Source organism: Ursus americanus, chromosome 16 (assembly GCF_024610735.1).
Source record: "Ursus americanus isolate L20-20 chromosome 16, mUrsAme1.1.p, whole genome shotgun sequence".
Lineage (NCBI taxonomy): Eukaryota > Metazoa > Chordata > Mammalia > Carnivora > Ursidae > Ursus > Ursus americanus.
In genome coordinates this window covers 45,149,635-45,172,903 of record NC_142142.1, presented here as the reverse complement: position 1 = coordinate 45,172,903, position 23,269 = coordinate 45,149,635, and the positions used below count along the sequence as shown (strand labels likewise).

Here is a 23,269-nt window from a genome sequence, read left to right as displayed (position 1 = left end):
TTATTTTTTTCCTTTCCAGTCCTTACATCTTTTTTTTTCTTCCCTTCTCTGTTGCCCTGGAAAAGGGTTTTAGTATAAACCTGAATAAATGTGGTCATAGCTGGCATTTTTATTTTACTTTGGCCTTCAGGGGGATGTGTTCGACACTGCATCAGTAAGTGTGATTGTTGGGCACTTGGGTGGTTCAGTTGGTTAAGCGTCTGCCTTTGGTTCAGGTCATTATCTCAGGGTCCTGGGATCTAGTTCCCCATCGGGCTCCCTGCTCAGTGGGGAGGCTGCTTCTCCCTCTCCCTCTGCCTGCAGCTCCCCCTGCTTGTGCTCTCTCTCTCACTTCCTGTGTCTCTCTCAAAATAAATAAATAAAATCTTTAAAAAAAATAAGTGTGATTGTTGGCTATAGGTTTTTTAATAGATATCCTTTATCAGATTAAGGAAATTTTAATTCTGTTTTGAGAGTTATCAGATTAAGGAAGTTTTATTTCTGCTTTGAGAGTTCTTTGTTCTTTTCTTTTTTTTTTTACAAAAATAATGAGTGATTGTGGAATTACATCAAATGCATTTTTTATATCTATTGAGATAAGTGTATGATTTTGTCCTTTTTTTTAAATATGTGAATTATAATGACTAGTGTTAGAGCAACATTGCCTTTCTAAAAAAAAAAAAACAAATTAGTTATGATCTATTAACCTTCTCTATGTATTTTTGGATTCGGTTGGTGAATACCTGTTTAGGATTTTTAAATCTATTTTTGTGAAGAATATCGACATGTATTTTCTTTCCCTGTAATATTCTTGTCAGGTTTTGAAATCAGGGTTATGCTGGCTGGCATAATAAAATGAGCTGAGAAGAGTTGTCTATTTTTCAATTATCTGCAAGATTTTCTTTATTAAATGTTTACTAGAAGTTGACAAGAGGCTTTTTTTGTGTGGGAAAGTTTTTAAATATCTTTCATTGAAAAGAACTAGTCATACTTCTATATGTTTTTGCTTTTTATGGGCATTTGTATATTTTATCTAAATTTTCAAATTTCTTTGCATAAAATTCTCTTATGTCGTATTGTCTTATGCTGTTGCTAAATTTTGTAGAATCTGTGATATATTACCTTTTCGTTCCTGATGTTGGTTATTTGTGTTTTCTCTGTTTTTTTTTTCCTTGTCCTAAATGCTTGTCAATTTTAGTAATCCTTTCAGAGCACCAGTGCTTTTGAGGTTTTGAAATCCTGTCTATTATATAGTAGCTTTTAATATCAATAATGTTTCCCCTCTCTTTATTATTTCCCTTTAAAGTCACCCCCATGTATATTCATTTCCCTTTAAATTCTCTGGGTTTATTGGCTGTTCATTTTCTAACATCTGGAGATGGGTGCTCAAGTAGTTTATTTTGAGACTTCTTTTTCTTTTCTAATATATGTATTTGGATCCTTAAATTTAAGCATATCTACATCTGAATCTTAAATCTGGATCTGTGACTTTCTGTCCACTTAAGATTTTCCTAATTACCATTTTGATTTTTTAAAGCCTATGTTACTCAGAAGTATAGTGTATAATTTCCCAATATTTGGGGATTTTTCTTTTCTGTTATTAGTTGTCAGATATTTTAAATGAAAAGTCGTAGAAATTATTTGAGGCTCTAGACGATGTTATCTTCCCTCTGCAAAGATGTAGTCTTTGCTTCTGATGGATTGCTAGACTAGAAGCAGATAATTTGAGTCCAATTAGAGTCAAATGAACTTCAGTCATTTATTAGCTGGTTTATTTCAGATTCACCTCTACCTCTGGGTTGTAGTTCTACAGGGTTGTGTTAAAAAACCTGGGGTGTCTAAGGGCAACTTCTCTTTGGAAAGTCCAAGTCTGAAACCACTTGGCTTTTCAGGCTTTGAGCCATCCATTATACCTGGCAGCTTTAAGGGGTAACAGGATACCAGATGTCAGACTCATCTCTCTTGCCTCCCTCCTCCCCCATGTCCTGGAGCATAGATCCCTGTTGTCTTGGTAACCATCTGATGTTTTCAAAAAGATTATTAATAATATTGTATACAGCTTTTCCAGTTCTTTACTAGCTAAAACAACTTTGGCATTGCTGTGAGCAGAAGGTCCTATGGCATTCTACTTTCAGTCAAAATCACGTATTTAAGTTCTACTTCTGCTGCTTGCTGGCTGTTTGGATAAATCAACTGAACTCCCTAAGTCTTAGTTTCCTCATTTGAAAATGGGAATAATAGCAGCACTTACCTTATGGGTTTATAGTGAGGGTTCAAAGGGTATACATAAGCAAAGCATTAGGAACTGTGCTTGACACAAAATATGTGCTATATAAATTTTTGCCATTATTATAATTATATTCCTTATTATTGTCAGCCACAAGAAGCGCTTAAGTAAGTTCTAAGCATATTGTTAGCCATCTATAAATATTGCTTAGTTTTAGTTTTATACATAAAACACTTAAACATACACATAAATGCCCTTCGTAAGCCATAAGGAGTGTAGGCTTCAGTTGCAAGATTGTGTTGGAAATTTGAAGGTGATGATATCAAGATGCTGGCAGGCTGTGGTCTCTAGGGGGCACGGTCAAAGGTAGGTTACCATAATTAGAAGTTCGGTTCTTAGCCCTACAAGTTTAGAATATTAATCCTGATGCTGACGTCACTAGAATTGGGGCTGATGACTCACACTAACCTAATTCAAAAAAGACTGATACATAAGCCAAAAATTCCAGTGTATTAATTTACAATGAAAAGTCCCCTTGTCATGCCTTCTAAAAATGCTTGTATTCGTATTACCAACACATTCTGTTTATAGACAGTTCTATTTGCGAAGCCAAATTGTGATTAAAAAGCTTGACGCACATGGACTATGGCAAGGAGAGAACTCTCCAGTTAGAACTCTTTCCCACCCTAAGACTGGTCTTGCCAGTGCAGATATGGTTCCAGTACAATGTTAGTCAAGCACTGACGATAGTGTCTATTTTGCCCTAACTCACCACTGTCCGATTAACCCATTCTTTGGATTTATTATTAAAATAATTGATGAAGACATAATCCTGTGATTTTTGTTTTTTTCTGCTCCTAGATTCAGTATAATATATATATATATATAATACAGTATTTTATATATATATATATATATATATATATATATATTTGTTGCCAGGGGATCTTATGGTCAGACAGACCAGTACTCAAATGTCATCTCTACCATTTAGTAGGTATGTGATCTGGGACATATTTCTTAAATTCTTTGGGCTTCCGTTTCATACCCGTAAAATGAAACATAAGCCTGCCTTTTAGGAGTCCTGTCATGATTAAACTGCATCATCAGTTTAAGGCATTTGTCTCCTGAAATACAGAATACGCTCAACAAATTGTAGCTATTATGCTCTTGGTCGAAGAAGTAGACTATCTCTTTATGTATTCTTGACTACTTCGTATTAATTTTATAATTTCACTCTTTGGTGCCTGTCTCTAAGCTCTTATCCTTGTACAATTGCAGATGCTTCTCCTTTGGAATTGGAGAAGGAGCCTCTACCAGCCTAATAAAAGGCATTGCCCGGGTGGCAGGTGGCACTTCAGAATTTATCACAGGCAAGGACAGGATGCAGTTCAAGGTGAGGCACAGGGCTTGTGTCCGGAGAGGGTGATCCAGAGGAAGTGTGGAGCGGGGGGACATTGCCATGAGGGCAGAGACAACAGCTTGACACCAGGATTCACATTCTTACGTCCATAGCGCCTTGAGCTATAATACATACATACATGGTGGGGCTCCTTTGGGCCTTATGTAAAAGGGGCCCACTGTCGTTTCTGGAGAAATGGCATCTGGTCCTACTGGTTGGAAGCCCAGAGACAAGGTGCTGGAAGAGGTTAGAGCTTTGTGTTTAAGACCAGAAATAGAGAAACAGAATTCGGACTGCCATGATTGAGAGTCTAGATGTGTGCTTGAGGAACTCTTTTGGTTGGCATATCCTGTCCTCCATGCACATGGGACAAAACAAGAAGGAACACTTGTAGTGCGTGTGGCAGACTGATACTCCATTTGATCAGTATGCACAAGGGAAGGCACCTTCTAGCTCTGCTTATACTTGGAAGTTCCTCTTTCTCGGGCGGCGTCATCCTTTACCTTATTCCCCCCTTACCATGTCCTAGTATAGTTTAAGGAATAGACATAGCATATACCATGTTGCATAGAACATGGTGCGTAATAAATATTCAGCTAACAGTGGATATTATTGCTATTATTATTTTTTGTGCTGATTCTGTTCTCTTTCCTCCACCAGGCTCTTAGGGCCCTGAAACGTGCTTTACAGCCTGCAGTAGACGATGTTTCTGTGAGCTGGAACTTGCCTCATGGCCTGTCTGCTAAAATGCTTTCACCAGAACAGACTGTCCTCTATAAGGGTCAGAGGTTAATCGTCTATGCCCTTTTGAGTGGGACCATGCCTGTGAGTTCCTCTTCTTGTTTGTTCCTCTTATCAGAATAGCTACTTCCCTAAAGTGTTCTGGACAGCTTTCTTAAAACTGGTGGAGTCTCATCAAGAGATCGTACTTGCCAGATGGAGCCAGCCTATCCCCCTCTCCATAATGTCCGGTTTCTGGTTTCCTGAGCTACCTGGTTCCTAGTCAGACATTTTAATATGTTGGTCTAGGGAGCAGCCTCAGTTGTGACCTTTCTCTTGGTGACCTCTCCCTTCCATCATGTCTACTCTTCTCTATTTTGTAGCCAGCAGAAGCAACAGGAGAAGTCGATCTCAAGTACACACTCCAGGGCAAGAGTTTTGAGAATAAGGTGACATTTGCTCTACAACCCAAGCCTGATGACAAGTGAGAATTCAGTTTTGCTTTGCTGTTTCCTTTCTTTCTTTCTTTCTTTCTTTCTTTCTTTCTTTCTTTCTTTCTTTCTTTCTTTCTCTTTCCCATCATTGAGAGGGTTGGTTTCTTTCTCTTAATTTGGGGGCTCAGTTGTGTCCCTACAATCACTTCATCTTTCTAACCCATTCAAATCTTATCTCTCCCTTTATCTGGCTTTTTCCTCTATCTGCTAATGCTAATTTCTGAGGGCCCTGAGTAACTGGCGCATGCGTGCTCTTCCCTAAGTCATGGGGATGATTCTCTTTTAGCTTCACCATTCACCGCCTTGCTGCCAAGTCCTTTCTCCAGACCAAGGACATGGGCTTCAGGGATACCTCAGCAAAAGATAAAAAAGATGTGCTGAAAATCAGCATTGATTGTGGAGTCATAAGCTCCCAGACAGCCTTCATTGCCGTCAATAAGAATCTCAACAAACCAGTTCAGGGGCCCCTGACTCGTAGAGATGTTCCAAGGCCAACTCTGTTCAGTGCAGCTTTAATGATGCCACAATACGAGGGATGTGGTAAGTTTTACCCCCTTGGTACTCAGGCAAATTAAGGGTTCTTGGATATCTAAACACATCATTTGAAGTAAAAGCCTGGGATGTTGATTTTTTTTCCCTGTCTTTCCACATCTAGGATTTCTGGCTGGTGTGGTGCCTTTCTAGGGAACTAGAAAATATGCCATAGGCAAGGAGATTTTAAATAATCCAAGGGGGAAAAAAATAAGGACAATTCAAACAGAAAGTGCACATAAACACTGAGTATTCAAACTATCTAAATCTGAAGGGGATCCTATTGATAATTCGATGGTTAATGATTATACAGAAGGCTGACGGTAATGATCTGGGAGTGTTAGGGGATGGGTGTCCCAGGTGAAAGCCAAGCAAGCATATGCATATAGATAGGAGGGGCTTGAAGGTTAGAATCAGGCGGAGAAATTCCCTGGGCAGGATTCTGTGGCTGGAGGGGAATGTGTGATCTGAGTTGTAGGGGCAGGCTTCAAGGTGAGCCCAGAGTTTTGTTGAGACAACTGTGTGTATAATGGGATCAGTTATTTAAATAGAGCAACAAAAGAACAGGAGCAAGTTTAGAAGGTAGCATGTTGAATTATTTTTGAGTATTTTGAACTTGAGATCTGTATGGAATATGCACATGAAATTGTCCAGTAGGAAAACAAATAGATGGGTTTGGTGTTCAGAGCAGAGCTCAGGGATAAAGATACACATCTGGCCATATTTAACATGTAGGTCATAACTAAAATCAGGAAAATAGATGAGATTATTCATAGGGCAGATGTAGAGTGAGATGAAAGGGGGATGAGATTGAAACACTGAAGAAAACCCAGTATCTAGGGATGGGTAGCAGAGCATTCCTCAAACCAGAATAAGAAGGAATGAAGTAGGAAGAAAAGACGTGAGTGCATATTCCAGACGAAGGAAACTATGATATAACAAAGGGGTTATCAAAGTATCAGATACTGCAGGCAAGTCAAAGTAAAAACTTGAACGGGGATAATGGGGTTACTATCAAAGATGTTCTTGCTAATGTAATCAAGAGCAAATTCATTGGCTTAGATCGGGAAAGAACCTATATTACAGAATGTTAAAGAGAAAGAGAGGTGGGAAATGGGCGTATAGATACTTTTGATAAACATTTAGCCGAAAGGGGGAATAAATAGAGAGTGATATGTATAGAAGTTGTAGAGTTGAGGTAGATTTTTGTGTGTTTATTATATCTCCTTAGAATTTCAGAAAGGGAGAGATCTGAGGATGTTGTAACACCAGTAGGAGAGTGTCAGCAGAGAGGGCTGACATTTTTGGGCGGGCGGGGGGGGGGGGAGGGGTAGTTAATTGAGACAGGTGTTTAAGGAAGAGAAGATGACTCATAGAGCAGCAGTGAAAGGATTAGCCTGTAACAGGACAAGTATTAGGACACTCTCCCACTGTTGCCAGGAAGAGGAGGAAAGGTGGTGGGATTCGATTCTAGTTCACAGGCTGAGAGACAAGCGCTTGGAGTTCTGTCTGATAGGTTTTCAATAGTTTTAGTGAAAGAGACAGCAAAAGTGACTAGTGAGTATGCAACGAGAAGTGGTAGAATAGAGGGTTTGAGGAAAGGGTTTGAAGTAGCATCGTGGGCAACTGGAGAGTGAAATTCCCAGGGAGAAATAAAGCACTGGCCAAGGGGTGTTGAGGGTCCAGTTTAATTTTGATACCTTGACTGTTTTAGTGGCACTAAACTAGCAAAGGGAAGCACACCCCATGTGATTCATGTCAGTGGGACTCAGAAGCTTTGGTGTAAGAACAAAGGGGGCAGAGTGTTGGCTCACTTTCGAGGTTGGGGTTTTGCCAGACAGGTGTGATGAAAAGGAAGTCAGATACTTGGAATTGGAGAGACTGGTAAGAGGGTGGTGAAGTGTAGGACTGGGGATTGAAACTAAATAGAAAAGAGACTAAAGATGGAAGGAAGGGGATTGTAGGGAAAAAGCAGAGGAGACACAGATTGAGAGGTCCAGAGGAAGTCAAAGACCAGGTAGAAGACAGATCTCTGAGTTAGAAGGCTGAAAAAATTCGATACTGTATTTAAAAAGTAGGAATCTTGTGATTTTGGTTTTGGTTTTTTCAATTTGTTTTTTACACGTGGAACAGTAATGATTTTGGCTTGGGAGGGAGAGGCTGAAATAGAATGGAGGCTGAAGCCATTTGATTTGAGCAAGTCAAGAAGCTTTGAATGAGGGTGCTGGATAGGGTATCTACAAGGGTACTGAAATCTCTCCAGATGATGGCAGACCTTGCAATGAAGTGCAAGTCTAGAAACTAGCATTCAACTACTTTAATGAATAATGGGAAGTGACAGAGAGGTTGGAGGTTGACAGCACTGAGAATACGAGGAAGGCAATCCAGAGTGGAGCAGTATGAGCTGGATGCCACAACTGGGACTGAAGAGGTTGCCAATCCCACCTTCTGAACCTGGGTACTTGGGCTATTGTACCTCGAGGGAGCACCCTGTGAGAGGGATAGAGGGAGAACAGTTTTTGGAAGAAAAAATTAGTTTTTAAGTTAAGACAAGTAGTTGGAAAAAAGCCTCCTATAATGAAAGGAAAGGTGCAAGAAAGATCATTGTCAGGTATCAAGGTTCCAGAGGACACAGTAGGAAGGGCTCAGGGGGTGAGGGTGTGTGTAGGAGGTGGGGTCATGGGAGAAGAAAAAAATGTACAGTAAAGATGGTGGCTGAGGCAGACATGGATAGGAGGGCAGGTGTCCCACATTCTCAGGGCCCTTTTCCCATAGCAGAGAGCAGAGAGGCCTCAGTCTTAATGTCTGTACTGGCGTTTTTCAGCTCTTCCAAAAGCCATGTCCTCCTGCCCTCTTCCTACAACTCAGTCCACACGGACCAGTCGTTACAAGGGTACGTCATATCAGCAGGATGTTTGCAGACCGTGTAGGCCCATGGTGAGCAAGGACCTGTGTGCTCTAGGTAAGCATCTTTCCAGGGACTTTTTCCTCACCCCTGTTTGTCTGTCACCTGTGTAGGACTAGATGGAACCAATGCTCTTGGTCATAGACTAAAGAAGAAATGCATGTTTTTCAAAAAGGCCTCTCCTCAGATGGAAAGGGCTCATTCTCCTACCAATAGGACGAACTTGGAAACTCACTGTACAGGTGAGATGGGCCTCAGTTCTCTTCTCTGACCTGTGGGACTGAAGAACTAATCTTCCACACACTACTTCCTTTGGCTTCCTCTAGCTGGGAGGTAATCTGTTTGAAACGTGTCAGGCAGAGGGTGAGATTGTCCAGTCTCTGTGTTTGCCAGGGCCAGCCTTAGATTAGTCTATGGTATGGACCCTGAAACCTAGCCAATGGAGTCTGGGGTAAGCCCCGGTTAAATATACCCCTGTTGCCATCTCAGCTCATCCAGGTGGCCTGCAGGCCAGGGTCCTCCCCCTGCAGAACTCTGCTGGCAACCTGTTTGGGCCATCTGCTGCGCTAGTCAGCCTTTTACAAGTTGGGTTTGAAAAGAGATCTTCCTGATGCTGGCTAATGACTTCCGTTGTGTGACCAAATGGTGTTCTTGGTCATTACCTTGTGTTCCGAACAGCCGGGCTTCTCATTTACGTGATAAATTGAGTCAAAGTACATTTTGCCACCAAGAAGTACCTTTTCTACTAAAATTGGCTTAAAGACAACTTCTTTCTAGTCTCTAGTTTTTGTAGCAAGAGTTTGTGGTATACAGTTGTTTACTCGTTTAAACATCTTGTTTGCCATTTACCCTCTAGTTATTCATTCTCTTTAGGTTGCTAGTTAAAGAGAGGCCTTCAAGGTCTCAGGTGGAGTCAGGTCTCTTGTCTTCCCAGTTACTGTGGGGTAAATTAAGTCACTTTCCAGATCTTTAGCTCCCTCAGCTGCACAACTACTCATCTCACAGGGTTCTCATGAGAAAATTCTTAATTTTAGTCACAGAGTAGTTTCTCACTTCGTGTTAGTTCCCTAGGTCTTCCTAACTTAGAATATTCCAGCTTTGACCTTTCTCTCTTATGAATCCTCTTACCAAAGTAGAGAGAAAAATTACCCAAGAGTGTTAGGCTTCTGGTTTTTGTGAACTAATTAGCAACTACTTCTTATAGGGAGCCAACAAAGGGCCTTCTAGGTATTTTGCATTCTTCCCCATGCATTAGGCATTATTGCCTCCAATTTAGAGAGAAGGCTGACATTCCTATGTTTACATAACTATTGCATTTTGAGAGTTAGCCAAACAGATTCAGACGTAGACTGTTGACATTCAGAGCCTTAAATTTTCTTCCCCCATAAGAGTCAAATTGTTTTTCTAGTTATGGTTTTTCTTGCCTGCTAATATCTAAGTTGCTCTAAGTACATCACCATCTATGATGGAGCCAGATGGGGGTACTTTCTGTGTGGTCTTTAAGCAATTGTCAAACCACCAGGATTAGACACTAGACTACTCTGAGGTACATTGCTGAGTGCCTCCTTTAGATCTGCTTTCTTTTAAAATTTTCTAAAATTAAAATTCAAGCTATATTGGTCTAGAATTTTTAAATATATGTCAGGTTTTCGGGCCCATTAAGTAGGACTGGATAAAGCGTTAAGCAGCATTTTCATTACCTTGTTGCTAAATTTTTAAGTGCAGCTCCCCTAGAGTTAGGTCACTCAGGTGACCTACATTGTCACAGAGAAAACACAGGGGAAGGACTAAACAGGCAACTTGGTAGGATCTGCTCTGCACCCTTGCGATAGCCCATCTTTGAAGTCAGCTCTGTCTTTCTCAGGTATGCTAAGGGGTCAGTAGCTCCATAATTTCTCATCCTCTCTTTTTTTCTTCCCCAAAGTCTTTGGAGATAATCATCTCGTGCAGCTGATTTCCCTCCAGAATGCAGATGGTTCCTGGTATCTGGATGAAAATCTGGCTGTGATTCTAGGTAAAAGTTTGGAAGACCTACTGGCTGCAGTCCCTGTCAAGGTAAGAGTCAGAGAAAAAAGGGAGGATGCATGTTTTTGAGGGGTTGGGGTCAGTAATGAGATTTGGAGTGAATCATTGTTCATCTGAGAAAGGAGAATAGAGGAGGCCGTAAACTAAATTAATGTCTCATGAGCAGAGGTCGAAGGTTTTTCTTGGTGTGTTAGAACAGAAAGAACAAGGAACGAATAACCTAGTTGGTGGGAGTTGATGGATGACAAAGCAAGCATCCTCTTTCACTTTATATTCCCGGCCAATCATCTAATATTTTTTGAGCAATTACTCTGTGCCAGACAGGGTGCAAGCACTTAACATCCACTTGTTTATTCATCATCATAATTAAATAAGGTAAATACTATTCACATTGCTGTTTATAGAGAACTATAATGATGTGTCTGAGTTTAACCAGCCAGTCAGGGGCAGAGCTGGATTCGATTCTAGAACTGTCTTCAGGACCCATGTTGCTTCTCTTCAAACTAAAGGACGTGGTCCACAAATTAGCAAAATTTTACTGAAGTCAGGATAGGTGAAGTATTAGTAGGGATGACCGAGTCATTTCAAATGTGTTTGAGTGTACTGACGAGGGCAGATTACATTCCACAATTTTAAGGTCACTGACCCAATCTTCTAATTGAGAAATTGTTAAATATGGACAAAATGCCAAAAGCCTGAAGGACGGGTGTCATTCTGAATTTTCAATATGTGAAAGGTGGTTAAATAAACCTCAGAGATCCTATAACCGCATCGTCCACTGTAGTACCCACTAGTCATGTGGCTCTTGAGCAATTGAAATACGGGTAATGCAAATGAGGAGCCAAAATCTTAACTGGACTAAAATGTGCTATAATTGTGAAACACATGCTGATTTCAAGACTTAATGTAAAAAAAAAAAAAGAATGTAAATATTCTCATTAATTATTTTTAAATCGATTACATGTTAAAATGATATTTTGAATATATTAGGTTAAATAAAGCAGATCAGTAAAATAATCGCACCTGTTTATTTTTATATTTTTACATGTGGCTGCTAGGACATTTAAGATTATATGTGTGTCTAGCATTATATATCTGTTGAAAAACACTGTTCTAGAACAATTAATGCAAAGGATAATTTATGAACAAGTGGAAGAAGATACAAGAATCATGACATTCTAACTTGGTTTCATTGGGAAACCAATGAGAGGTCAGACTAACATTTCCTTCCTTTTTTTAAAAATTAATTAATTAATTATTTAACATTTCCTTCTTTGATAATGGTAATTGGGCCAGTAAATCCAGAGAGTCAGGAACTCTGGTGTACCTGAATTTCAGTAAGGAATTTGAACTTTTTTTTTTTTTTTTTTTTTTTTTTTTAGGAATTTGAACTTTTTAAATGATGAGTGTATGGACTGAGAACAAACTTGTTGAAAATTCATTGTGCTGAGTAATGAACTTATTCAAACTTAAAAGAGATTTTTAGAGCCACCGGGCTCTGAATTCTCTGGAGGTTTATATTTTCAGTGAAGATTCACACCCCGTGCTTTCCTGTTTGTAAATTTGCCAAAACTGGGAGATGGAGTATTGAGAAAATTGAGATCTCAAAAGACCTTGAACAATGAAAGACATGCAATATTTTGTGGAAAAAAAAAACAAAAAAACACAACTTACTAGGAATCAAAATACTGTTTTTCGTTCTAAATCCTCAACAATATAAGTAGAGATTAGAAGCAAAATGACTTAGTAGGGGAAGAAAGGGATAAAGAAAGGGGGCGTAATCAGAAGGGGGAATGAAACATGAGAGACTATGGACTCTGAAAAACAAACTGAGGGCTTCAGAGGGGAGGGGGGTGGGGGAATGGGATAGACCAGTGATGGGTAGTAAGGAGGGCATGTATTGCATGGTGCACTGGGTGTTATACACAACTGATGAATCATCGAACTTTACATCGGAAACCAGGGATGTACTGTATGGTGACTAACATAATATAATAAAAAATCATTAAAAAAAATAGAAGCAAAATGACTTAACAACGGTTGCACATGGAGATTTGAGGTGACCGCCAACTTCAGGGGGACCAGCCGATGTGATATGCAATCAGTAAGGCAACAGGGCTGTCAGAAGAGTTGTGCATGTTACATATTTTGGGCTGTGGTCATAGAAATTCATGAGTATACTGACATCCAGATATGACTATTTAAGGAGCTACATTTTAAAAATCGCTGTGATGTTTGTTTCTAGACTAGGTCAAGCATGGGGATTCTTCGTGCTTTGACATGAGCAGTCCTTTTCAAGAAAAATTAAAGGGATTGAGAATTTCTTAAATTTATTTATTCATTTTATTTACTTATTTGAGAGAGAGGGCACATGTGCTTACGTGCCCTAGCTCAAGCTGGGGGGTGGGCAGAGGGAGAGGGAGAAGCAGACTCTCCGCTGAGCAGGGAGCCCGATGTGGGGTTCGATTCCAGAACCCTGAGATCATGACCTGAGCCAGAGACAGATGCTTAATTGACTGAGCCACCCAGGTGCCCCAGGAATTGAGAATTTTGATTGAAACAGGACTCCTCAGAGAAAACTTGATAGCTGTTTCCAAAGTGTAAATGTCATGATATCAAAGAGCAATTTCTCTTAATCTGTTGACTTTAAAAACTGAAGTTGGGGGTGCCTGGGTGGCACAGCGGTTAAGCGTCTGCCTTCGGCTCAGGGCGTGATCCCGGCGTTATGGGATCGAGCCCCCCGTCAGGCTCCTCCACTATGAGCCTGCTTCTTCCTCTCCCACTCCCCCTGCTTGTGTTCCCTCTCTCGCTGGCTGTCTCTATCTCTGTCAAATAAATAAATAAAATCTTTAAAAAAAATAAAAATAAAAACTGAAGTTGGGACCCTGGGTGAAAACTCACGGGGACTGTTTTCTGTTCTGTGGCTGAGACTCTCTCTAGAGTGACATGAGCAGGATGACTGGAATCCAGTCCTAACTGTGACATTAGCTAGAAGGCTGCCTTTGGGCAAATCATTTCACTTTTGTGTGAATCAGTTTTCTCTCTTAAAAATGTCATTATTGATAATTCCTGTTTTTTTGTTTGGCAAAGATTCAAATGAAAATACATTATAAAATACAAAGCAATTATGCACGTGTTTCTCTTCTTATAGCTTAGTAATCCTTGTTGGGGAAGTTGTAGGAGTTTTAAGCACTGTCCTGATGGTTATGCTGGATTTGAAACTGAAGACTTTTCTACCCTAAGACTCAGGGGATTATCGCCCTGACATTCAGGGCCTGGCATTAAACAAGTATAGAGGAGGGACAGAGAGAAGGGGTCATTACATTTCATAGCAGGTTGGGGCAAAGTGCGTGAGGAGGGAGCTGAGCCGTTTGCATCCGGTGAGGGGCTCCAGCTCCAACTGGAGGGCTTCAGGGAAGTCTTTGTCTATTGTACAGGATGCAGATTCCTCAAGCTGGGCAACAGTCCTGGCAGTGGTCTGGCTGCATTCCAATGCTAAGCAAATGAAGGGTGAGTGGGAACTTCTGGAAAAGAAGGCCAGAACCTGGATCCACATCCATGCAGGTAGGAGTTCAATCCTAAGACCCCATCTCCTTCCCTCCTTAGGAAGCGAGTCAGCTTCCCAGGCACGGAGCCTCCAGGCCTGCTAGAAGGTGGCTGGGGAGGAGTTCTCATAGCTCCCTCCCCTGACTGTCCTGATTCAGACCTTTTCTGGTCTCCCAGATAGTCCTCTCCTTGGCAGGATGAGGGTGCGATCTTAAATTGGGGGAGACGGGGCAGGGGTGAGTAAAGAGGGAAAGGGACATGGATGGGGACTGTGAGTTGTGAGAAGGACTGTCTTAGTACTATACTGAGTAGAGAGCTGGATGGGAGCTCTCACTCCTTGGGGGTTTATTATCTCACCACTTTTGAGTATTTTTGAGGCCTGAGAAGATGAAGGGGAATCTGGGCAGTAGGGAAAGCAAAGTCAGTGGTGTTGAAGAAAGGAGCAGGAGTCAGGCGAGATGAGCAGACATGCATAGGGGAGACTGGGGGAAGAGTATTTCCTCTCACCATGGTTCCTTAGCCCTAATTCTTGTTTTCTCCTCCTAACAGCCTCCATCATGCAAGAGCTTGTGAAAGCTGCTATTGCTTTTACCAAGTCATCCGTGGACCCCTCCATCTTTGCCCTCTGAGGAGACTGTCCAGAAAACAAGTGCCTCTCCCATGCTACTGCCCTTTCCTTTATGCTCTCCTGCTATAGTGTATTTTTGTATTTTACCCCTATCCTATCAGTTTCTTGCCATAAAAGTGAAGGATGCCCACACCATCTGGCCTCTCTATTCCACTTTCCCCAGCATGTACCCTCAGCCCAGCGTCAGTGGTCCCAGGACCTGTTCCCTTTCTTGGAGGGATTTAAAGCCTTCATAGGCAGTAACGTTCCTCCCGGGTTTTCCAGAGTGACCACATGAAAAACAGGTGGCGTAGACTCCACACCGGAGGGTACAGCACTGATGTGAGGGATGCCTGAGTGAGGGACTGCTGTGCGTTATATTTATCTATTCCTTTTGATCTTATATACTTATCAGGACCAGACAGGGGAGCTATCCAATTTTCTATTCTAAGATAGGACGGAGAATTGGAGGGGAGGTTGAAAGCCAACATCGGGGTCAATACAACCTCAAGATCACAGAGAGGGAGACTCCAGGGGTCCACTGTGAGAGATGGCACAGCTGGCGGCCTTCCTGGTTGATTCTGCTTGGATTTCGCTAGCCAATACTGCACGCTTTCCCTCTCACTGCCTACGGGACTGGATTCAGTCATACCTGTTGGATACAGATGTTTCTCTTGAATTGTTTAACATCTTAGTAAGAAGGTGATAATGAAATCTTTAGTCCTGGCCTGAACCCATGAGGCCTCTAAGTTGGGCTCTGATCTGTAATAAAGAAAAAAGTGGGTTTAAAGGCAGCTTTGCCTGAGGCCTGAGCCTGGATCACTCAGCCCAAGAGGAGGAAAGGAAGTCCTCATGATTGTTTCTGACCTTTGTCCTACAGACTCTATCCTAGCGGAAATGACCTGTTTGATGTACTGTCCCCCAAAATATGATTGTATCAGTATTAAAATGATTATATTTACACTGCATTTTCTTGTATCCGCTCTTTTGTGCAGTTAGAACCTGCATTAGTTTTATTAATCCTTATTCTCCCTCCCAGCTTTGCTGATGCCTACACCGTTCACACCGTGTCCTGTCCCTCTGTCTTCTGTTGTAGGCTGATTTCTTATCTTACATGAGGCAAGTAAAGAACACTGATCAGAAAACCACTATTAGAATCCTGACAGTACACTTAAATAGTTACGTGATAATGGACAAATGACTTTAACCCCCCGGGAACTTAGCGTCCCTATCTGTAAAAGTGGGATTACACTAGAACTCCATTATCACTTTCATCTCGAATACTCAAGAATTCTGAACGGGACCTCAGTATCTGTTCACTCAGGTAGAGAATGGCCTAGACCTGAGTTCTTCTGAGCTGTTGACTGAACATTAGGGAGATTAGCCTGACTTGCATAGTGGAGACTGATTGCCCAGGACTTTCTCCTGAGTCTGTTTATGGCGGAGTGTGACCCGTGGAGTAGGGCTGTGACATCACCTGGAAGCTTGTGAGAAATGCAGAGTCTTAGGCAACCCCAAAAACTATTGGATCAAAGTCTGCCTCCGGGTAATTCCCGTGCACATTACAGTTTGAGGGCTCAGTCTTTAGGCTTCTATCCACGGCTGCCCTCTGGATAGGTCCTATCCCTGCTATGACAAGAGACAGCTTCCTAAAGACCATGCAACTTGTAAGCTATCCTGCACTCACAAAGATATGGCCCTTTACATTGATTATATGGATCACTTTTTTAAAAAAAGATTTTATCTATTTATTTGACAGAGAGAGCCAGAGAGCACAAGCAGAGGGAATGGCAGAGGGAGAGGAAGAAGCAGGCACCCCACCAAGTAGGGAGCCCGATGCAGGGCCCAGTCACAGGGGCTTGGGATCATGACCTGAGCCGAAGGCAGACGCCCAACTGTGCGAGCTACCCAGGCACCCTATACGGATCATTTTTTATTACATTTATTACATTTACTATTCCTTCCTTTTTTCTTACCCTTCAGCTTGTGGACTAGGCTAGGGCTTGGGGACTTCAAGAGCAAAAAACAAAACAGAAAATAACATCAAAAGCAACTTTCCATTTGTCTTCTTTAACATGAACCAGCTATGGTTTTAAAGTAGCATGATTTTCTATTTCCATTTGGGCTCACGCGATAAAATGTTATGCCAACTGTAAACTCCCCACATTTAAACAAGCGTCGGTCTTCATCATCAACAAGTATGTTTTGGCACATTTATTGAAGCCCGCTTTCCAGGCTGGTGCCTCATGTTTTCGGAAAATATAAAGCACCATCTGTATTTTCAGGAACTGATGCTCCAGGCAAGGAGCCCAGGAGAGAAGCTGAGCTCAGCTCCCATTGGTCGTCCACACCCCGAAGCTCTTTCCTGGCTGCACAGTCTTGGCCACGAGGCAGATGGCAGATAGCACTGCCTTGAGATTCTCCCACTCACACTGAGCCCAGTACCTCCAGTGCACGGTACCCTGGTGCCCATAGATTTAGAAGCCCAACGCAGATCTTCCCCAGTTCCAGCACGGTCACACTGGTGATCATTTAGCATATGCTGTTCCTCTCCCAGCTCACCTCGCTTCCTTAAAAACAGGCCATGTGTTTCTAGTATCTGACTGACCAGAGAAAAAAAAAACGACAAAAAACAAGAAAAACCTCATGCAATGAGCTAACTCCATGCATGGATTCTCCTTTTGGCTTCATTGGTTTTCACTTTACGTATTGTGATGTTCTCTTGTTAGGTGTATATACATTTAGGAATATTAGCTCTTCTTGGAAAATTCGCCCTTTCATCATTATGTAATACCTCTGATGGTTTTCCTTGATCTGAAATCTGCTTTGTCTGAAATGAGTATAGCCACTCCAACTTTCTTTTGATTAACATTAGCATGGTATGTGTTTCTCTATCCCTTACTTTTATTTTTTTTATTTTTTTGCTTTTTAATTTTTTTAAATAATTTTTATTTTGTTATATTAGTCACCACACAGCACATCCTCAGTTTTTGATGCAATGTTCCATGATTCATTATTTGTGTATAACACCCAGTGCACCATGCAATACGTGCCCTCCTTAATACCCATCACCAGCCTATCCCATTCCCCCACCCCCTCCCCTCTGAAGCCCTCAGTTTGTTTCCTAGAGTCCACAGTTTCTCATGGTTCAGTCCCCCTTCTGTTTCTATCCCTTACTTTTAACCTACGTACGTCTTTATATTCAAAGTAGGTTTCCTGTGGACAACATATACTTGGGTTTCTTTTTTTTTATCCGCTCTGTCAATCTCTGTCTTTTAATTTATGTACTTATTCATATTTGAAGCAATTATTAATGTAACTGGATTTATGTTTACCATGTTTAACCGTTTTCTATTTGCTGCATTTGTTTTTTATTTTCCCCCATGTTATTTTGCCTTCTCTTTGTATTTTACTTGATTTCCTTTTATCTCCACTCTTGACCTATCAATTATATTTCTTAATTTGTTTAATTGCCATCCTAGAATTTGCAATATACATGTGAAACTAGCCTGAAATCCATCTTCAAATAGCACTATGTCACTTCATGTGTAGTACAGCTAGTTATGTAACAGAGCTTTCCTAATCCCCCTCCCACCCATTGTGGTGTTGCTGATATTCATTTCTCTTACCCGTGTATTACGATTACCCAATGCTTTGTTATTATTATTGCTTTAAAATTTATCTTTTACATCGATTAAGGACGAGAAAAGATTTGTTTCACTTTTATTTATTTACTCTCCAACACTTTCTTTTTTTTAAATGTTGATCTGAATTTCTGACCTATATCATTTTCCTTCTTCCTGAAGGATCCCTTTTGACATTTCTTGCAGGACAGGTGTGCTGGAAATGGGTTCCTTTGATTTTTTGGGGGGGAAAGCTTATAGTTCGTCTTCACTTTTGGAGGAATATTTTTCTGGAAGAATTTTATATCCTATACTTTAAGCATTTTAATAATTTCACTCCACTCTTTTCTTGCTTGTATAGTTTTTGACAAGAAATCGGCCCGTCTTCTTCCTGTTCTTCTTCCTCTTCTCCTTCTTCTTCTTCTTCTTCTTCTTCTTCTTCTTCTTCTTCTCCTTCTCCTTCTCCTTCTCCTTCTCCTCCTCCTCCTCCTCCTCCTCCTCCTCCTCCTCCTCCTCCTCCTCCTCCTCCTTCTCCTTCTCCTCCTCCTTCTTCTTCTTCTTCTTTGACAGGTAAGATGTTTTCCCCCACTCTGGCTTCTTTCAAGATTTTCTCTTCATCTTTGGGTTTTCTTTCTGTATTTATATATATTTTTCCTTTTGTAGGGATGCATCTTCTAGGATATCTGTTGCTTACTAAAATTTCTACTCTTTCTGAAACTTGACCTACTTGTCTGCTTATGCCATGGAAATTGGATACTGTAGTTTGCTTGGCAGATGGGGTTATATCTCAGACCCTGCCAGATTAATGACATCTCTGCTGGTATCTGTCTGCCCTCTGATCCAGGAGCTGTTCCGGTATTCTAGTCTGCTGTGGCTCCCTTAACCATATCCCAGCAGTTTACAGGCTTTGATAATGGGAGTGGGGACCAGATGGGAGCATGAGAAATGACTTAGGAATTGGGGATGACTGAAGACACCAAGTCATTCAAGAGAGTTCCAGAGGTTTAAGTCCCTGATATTTCTATCATTCCCATCTCTCTGTCACCAAAAATGTAGAGAATATGAGTTTTATTCCTGTATTTATTACTTAACTACTCCATTAGATGGATCACATCCATTCATAGAAACCATTAAATTGTCAAGAAGTCAAGCAAAGAAATTGAGCACTCTCCCACTAGGAGAAGAAAGAAAGAAAGAAAGAAAGAAAGAAAGAAAGAAAGAAAGAAAGCAAACAGCCTAAGAAATTTATCACCCCTTAACTAGCCATCATCCTGCTCTTTTCCATTTTGGCTCATAGTCCAATTCTTCCCCAGAGTTTTTGCAATAAGGGAGGAAACTTTTGCTTGGCCATTCCCCCCTGACCCCAGTCTTGCCAACAAACGATAAAGCACCTGTCACTGGACCAAGAATGCCTAGACTTAGCCCTACTATCTATAATCAGAAGTTCTGCTGAATGATTACTTGAGAAACCAGTTGTTTCTGGAACATGCCAGTGACTAACTTAAATTCCTGGAGTAGAGGGAAAAAGAGTTAAACAAGGCAGGTGACTTTCTCTGATTAAAACAAGGATGATTTCAATATAAGGTGAATTTCCCTGCAAATATAGGATAGTGAGACCATTCTCTTGTGAGGTATCTACTGAACTTTCTCATTCCTATGAAAAAGAACATGAGCTGAACCAACTTATCTCTCTTGCTCTCTCACTCTCTCATAGTGGAAGGCCATAATCTTGTCAGATAATACAAGATAAAAACAGTAATGCCTATGAGGGTATACATAAGCCTCTTCTAAATCTGTAGAATTAGAGTCTACTAATAATTCTCCTCTCATACAGGGACAGCTGCTGTCTGTAGGCAGTCATTTTTGGAAGCAAGAATGATGTAGTGGAAAGAAGGCTAAGCCTGGGAATGCCTGGGCTCTTCTACTGTCTAACTTTAGGAAAGTACAGTTGCTCTGAGTTCCACTGTCCTCATTTGTAAAATGGGTCTCCTAAGGGCCACCTTACAGTGTTCTTGAGAGAATTAATTAAAAACGACACAAAAGTGCCCCAGAAAACTGAAGCAATCACAAAAGTAAGGTGGTATTAGTTATGAATGAGTATTTGAAAGTCAGAATTAGTTCTGAACATTTTTCTTTATAACTCAAAAGAAAGAGCCATGTTATCCTGGATTTGAGATACAGCTCTACCATTAACCAACTTTATTACCTTGATTAAATTGCTTAAACCCTTTGAGCCTGAATTTCCTACTAGAAATGGGGGAGGGGCGCCTGGGTGGCACAGAGGTTAAGCGTCTGCCTTCGGCTCAGGGCATGATCCTGGCGTTATGGGATCGAGCCCCACATCAGGCTCCTCTGCTATGAGCCTGCTTCTTCCTCTCCCACTCCCCCTGCTTGTGTTCCTTCTCTCACTGGCTGTCTCTATCTCTGTCAAATAAATAAATAAAAATAAATAAAAATCTTAAAAAAAAAAAGAAATGGGGGAAATAATACTACCTGCCTAATAGAGTTCTAGTGAGAACTGAAAGAGATAATACTTGTAGGACACTCAACACAGTTTTGGCATATAGCAAATGCACAATAAATGTTAGCTATTATTAAAACCGTGGTATAAAAATATAAAATAAAATAAAACTGTGCTAAGACATCTTAACAGGCCACTCTCATATAATGAGACCCTGTCTGAGTAGCATCTGGACTCCCTCCATGACCTATGTTTGTTTCTCCTTTTTCAAAAATGTTTTCACAACAGTCTTGGTATTACAATAGTTACTTTTGTAATCACTATGGTCATATTGTAATTTCTTTTGCATAGGGATTAGTAGAATTATCATCATTAAATAAAAGTTCTACTGTTATTTTGTCAGGTCAGTATCTTGAAATTTTTTTTTTAAGATTTTATTTATTTGGGATAGAGAGCGAGAGGGAGAGCAAGCCAGCACTCGAGCAGGGGGAGGGGCAGAGGGAGAAGGAAAAGCAGGCTCCCTGCTGAACAGGAAGCCTGATGTGGACTTGATCCCAGGACCCCGGGATCATAACATGAGCCACCCAGGCGCCCCTCATTGAAAAGTTTTGCAGTATAAATAAAACCAAATACTTTCAGAATTAGTAAGAGCATTAATTCAAGTTACTCATTCAAATTGAGAATATTCTTTTTTAAAAAAAAGATTTTATTTATTTATTTGACAGAGAGAGAAAGAGAGAGAGCACACACACGCACAAGCACGAGCAGGGGGAGCAGCAGAGGGAGAGGGAGAACCAGACTCCCCGCTGAGCAGGGAGCCTCATGTGAGGCTGGATCTCAGGACCCTGAGATCATGACCTGAGTCAAAGGCAGATGCCTAAAACTGACTGAGCCACCCAGGCGCCCCCAAATTGAGAATATTCTTAATGGCATCCTTACAAGATGATTCTCTCCACACGTTGGATCTTTCTAGTGGCAAGGAGCTAACCATCTCAGAAGCCTGTGTATTGCATCTACGTACATTTGCTAATAATTAAATCCTTTCTTTCTATTCTGAAAATAAATCTGTCTTTATACCACATCTGTCCATGTTTCCTGAGTCATCTCATGGAGTGGCACATATCAAGACTACCAGCCCTGCAAGCACTTGAGGACCACATTATATCTCTGTTTCTGTCTGGGAACAAAACTCAGATCTCTGGAACTCATCATAGCATGATGGTTAAAGGCATTGGTTTGGCAATTAGAGTCTCAGTTCAGTCTCTTTCTAGCTGTGTAATCCTCAAGTGATTTCATCTACTTTTCAGTTTCTTTTTAAAATTTTTATTTATTTATTTGAGAGAGAGAGAGAGAGAGAGTGGGGAGGGGCAGAGGGAAAGAATCCCTAGCAGTTTCCGCACTGAGTGAGGAACCTAACTTGGGGCTCGATCTCACCACCCTGAGGTCATGACCTGAGTCAAAATCAATGATGCTTACCAGACTGAGCCACCCAGGTGCCCCTACTTTTCAGTTTCCTTGTCAAATAATACCACCTACTTTATAAGGTTTCTATTGGAGATCAAATGTAATCATGAATTTATAATTTAGCATAGCACTTAGCTCATGGTAAATGCTTACTATGGATTAACTCAATGTTAGCTAGTCAATCATTTTTGTCAGTCATTTTGAGAAAATTTATAGCCAGCTCCCTTTTCTATCCTGGTCATCTGCTATGGATGTGTCCAGTATAAAAATATTTCTCTTTAGGAGTACTGACCTGATAAATAATTACTGATAGGTTTCTGTCTTGAATAATGATGTTTATTAGAGATAACTATATAGTCACATGAATGTATAGGTAACTTCAAAAGCAATTGACAGATGATATCATAAGCAAAGCCTTGAGGGTGTATGAGGCAACCAAAAAAAAAGGGATAGAATTAGAGCTCACACTACCACGTAAGTGACCTTGAGGGAGCAGAAATTTCCTGTTTTAGAGCATCTCTTTCTGATGATCTTCTTGCTATTATTTCACAGCCGGATGATAAGTAACGTTGAAAAACTAATTGTTCCCTTAGAGCTATCTCTGTCCCAAGTAGGGCTTAAGGGAATCTGAAAAAAGTTCCAAGGAAGCAGTCCAGGGAGAGTGAGTACGTAACAAGTCTTGCTTGTACAAACCCTATGAGACTCAGTTCTTTATAAGTAGGAGAACTGAAGGTCTGCTGGCTGGAGCACTCTGTGCTCTGCTCAGAGACGGTAAAGGTGAGGTCTTGTTACGACACTTTGGAAAAGGTGACTGTGTTCTCAGGTGGACCGTGTGTGTCCAGCTACTGCCTGTGTCACACTGTTAGCCTCTGCCTCTCACAGGCCAGCAGGTCCACACACATGGGCTTTTCTGGGAACTCTTTTTCTGGAAATAGACTTTTAAATCAAACAGGACTACAGAATGATATAATATCCTTGCCTGTCTGATTGTAGGCAAGGACCACAGACCTCTGAGAATCTTTTTTGATCAAGGAGAGGTGATCCAGAGCTCACAAAAATTTGCATGGTTTGGAGACACTATTCAGGTGTGACTAGAATCGTAATAAGAAGCAGGTTGTCAGCAGCATTTCTCCCCCCAAAATGTCCCTGTTTCTCTTTGCTGTCTTCAATGTTGCCCAGTTGTAGGGTGATGTATGGTGACTCATTTTGGTTTGGTCATTCTCTTTGACATATTTTTCAGTGTTATTTTCCACAGCTTATGATTGGAATCCCCATGTTTGAATGT

At 41.0% G+C, this 23,269-nt stretch overlaps 1 protein-coding gene across 1 annotated transcript in view; it reads left to right on the top strand.

The window, feature by feature from the left end:
• The window catches only part of VWA5A (von Willebrand factor A domain containing 5A), a 29,309-nt gene extending 13,905 nt beyond the window's left edge, over positions 1–15,404 (top strand). Inside the window, 9 exon segments of the mRNA XM_087868331.1 lie at positions 3,488–3,602; positions 4,269–4,433; positions 4,712–4,812; positions 5,109–5,362; positions 8,178–8,329; positions 8,332–8,500; positions 10,183–10,313; positions 13,721–13,847; positions 14,379–15,404. Coding sequence (XP_087724457.1) covers positions 3,488–3,602; positions 4,269–4,433; positions 4,712–4,812; positions 5,109–5,362; positions 8,178–8,329; positions 8,332–8,500; positions 10,183–10,313; positions 13,721–13,847; positions 14,379–14,458 — 1,294 coding nt within the window. The 3' untranslated portion in view covers positions 14,459–15,404.
• The last annotated feature ends 7,865 nt before the right edge of the window (positions 15,405–23,269 follow it).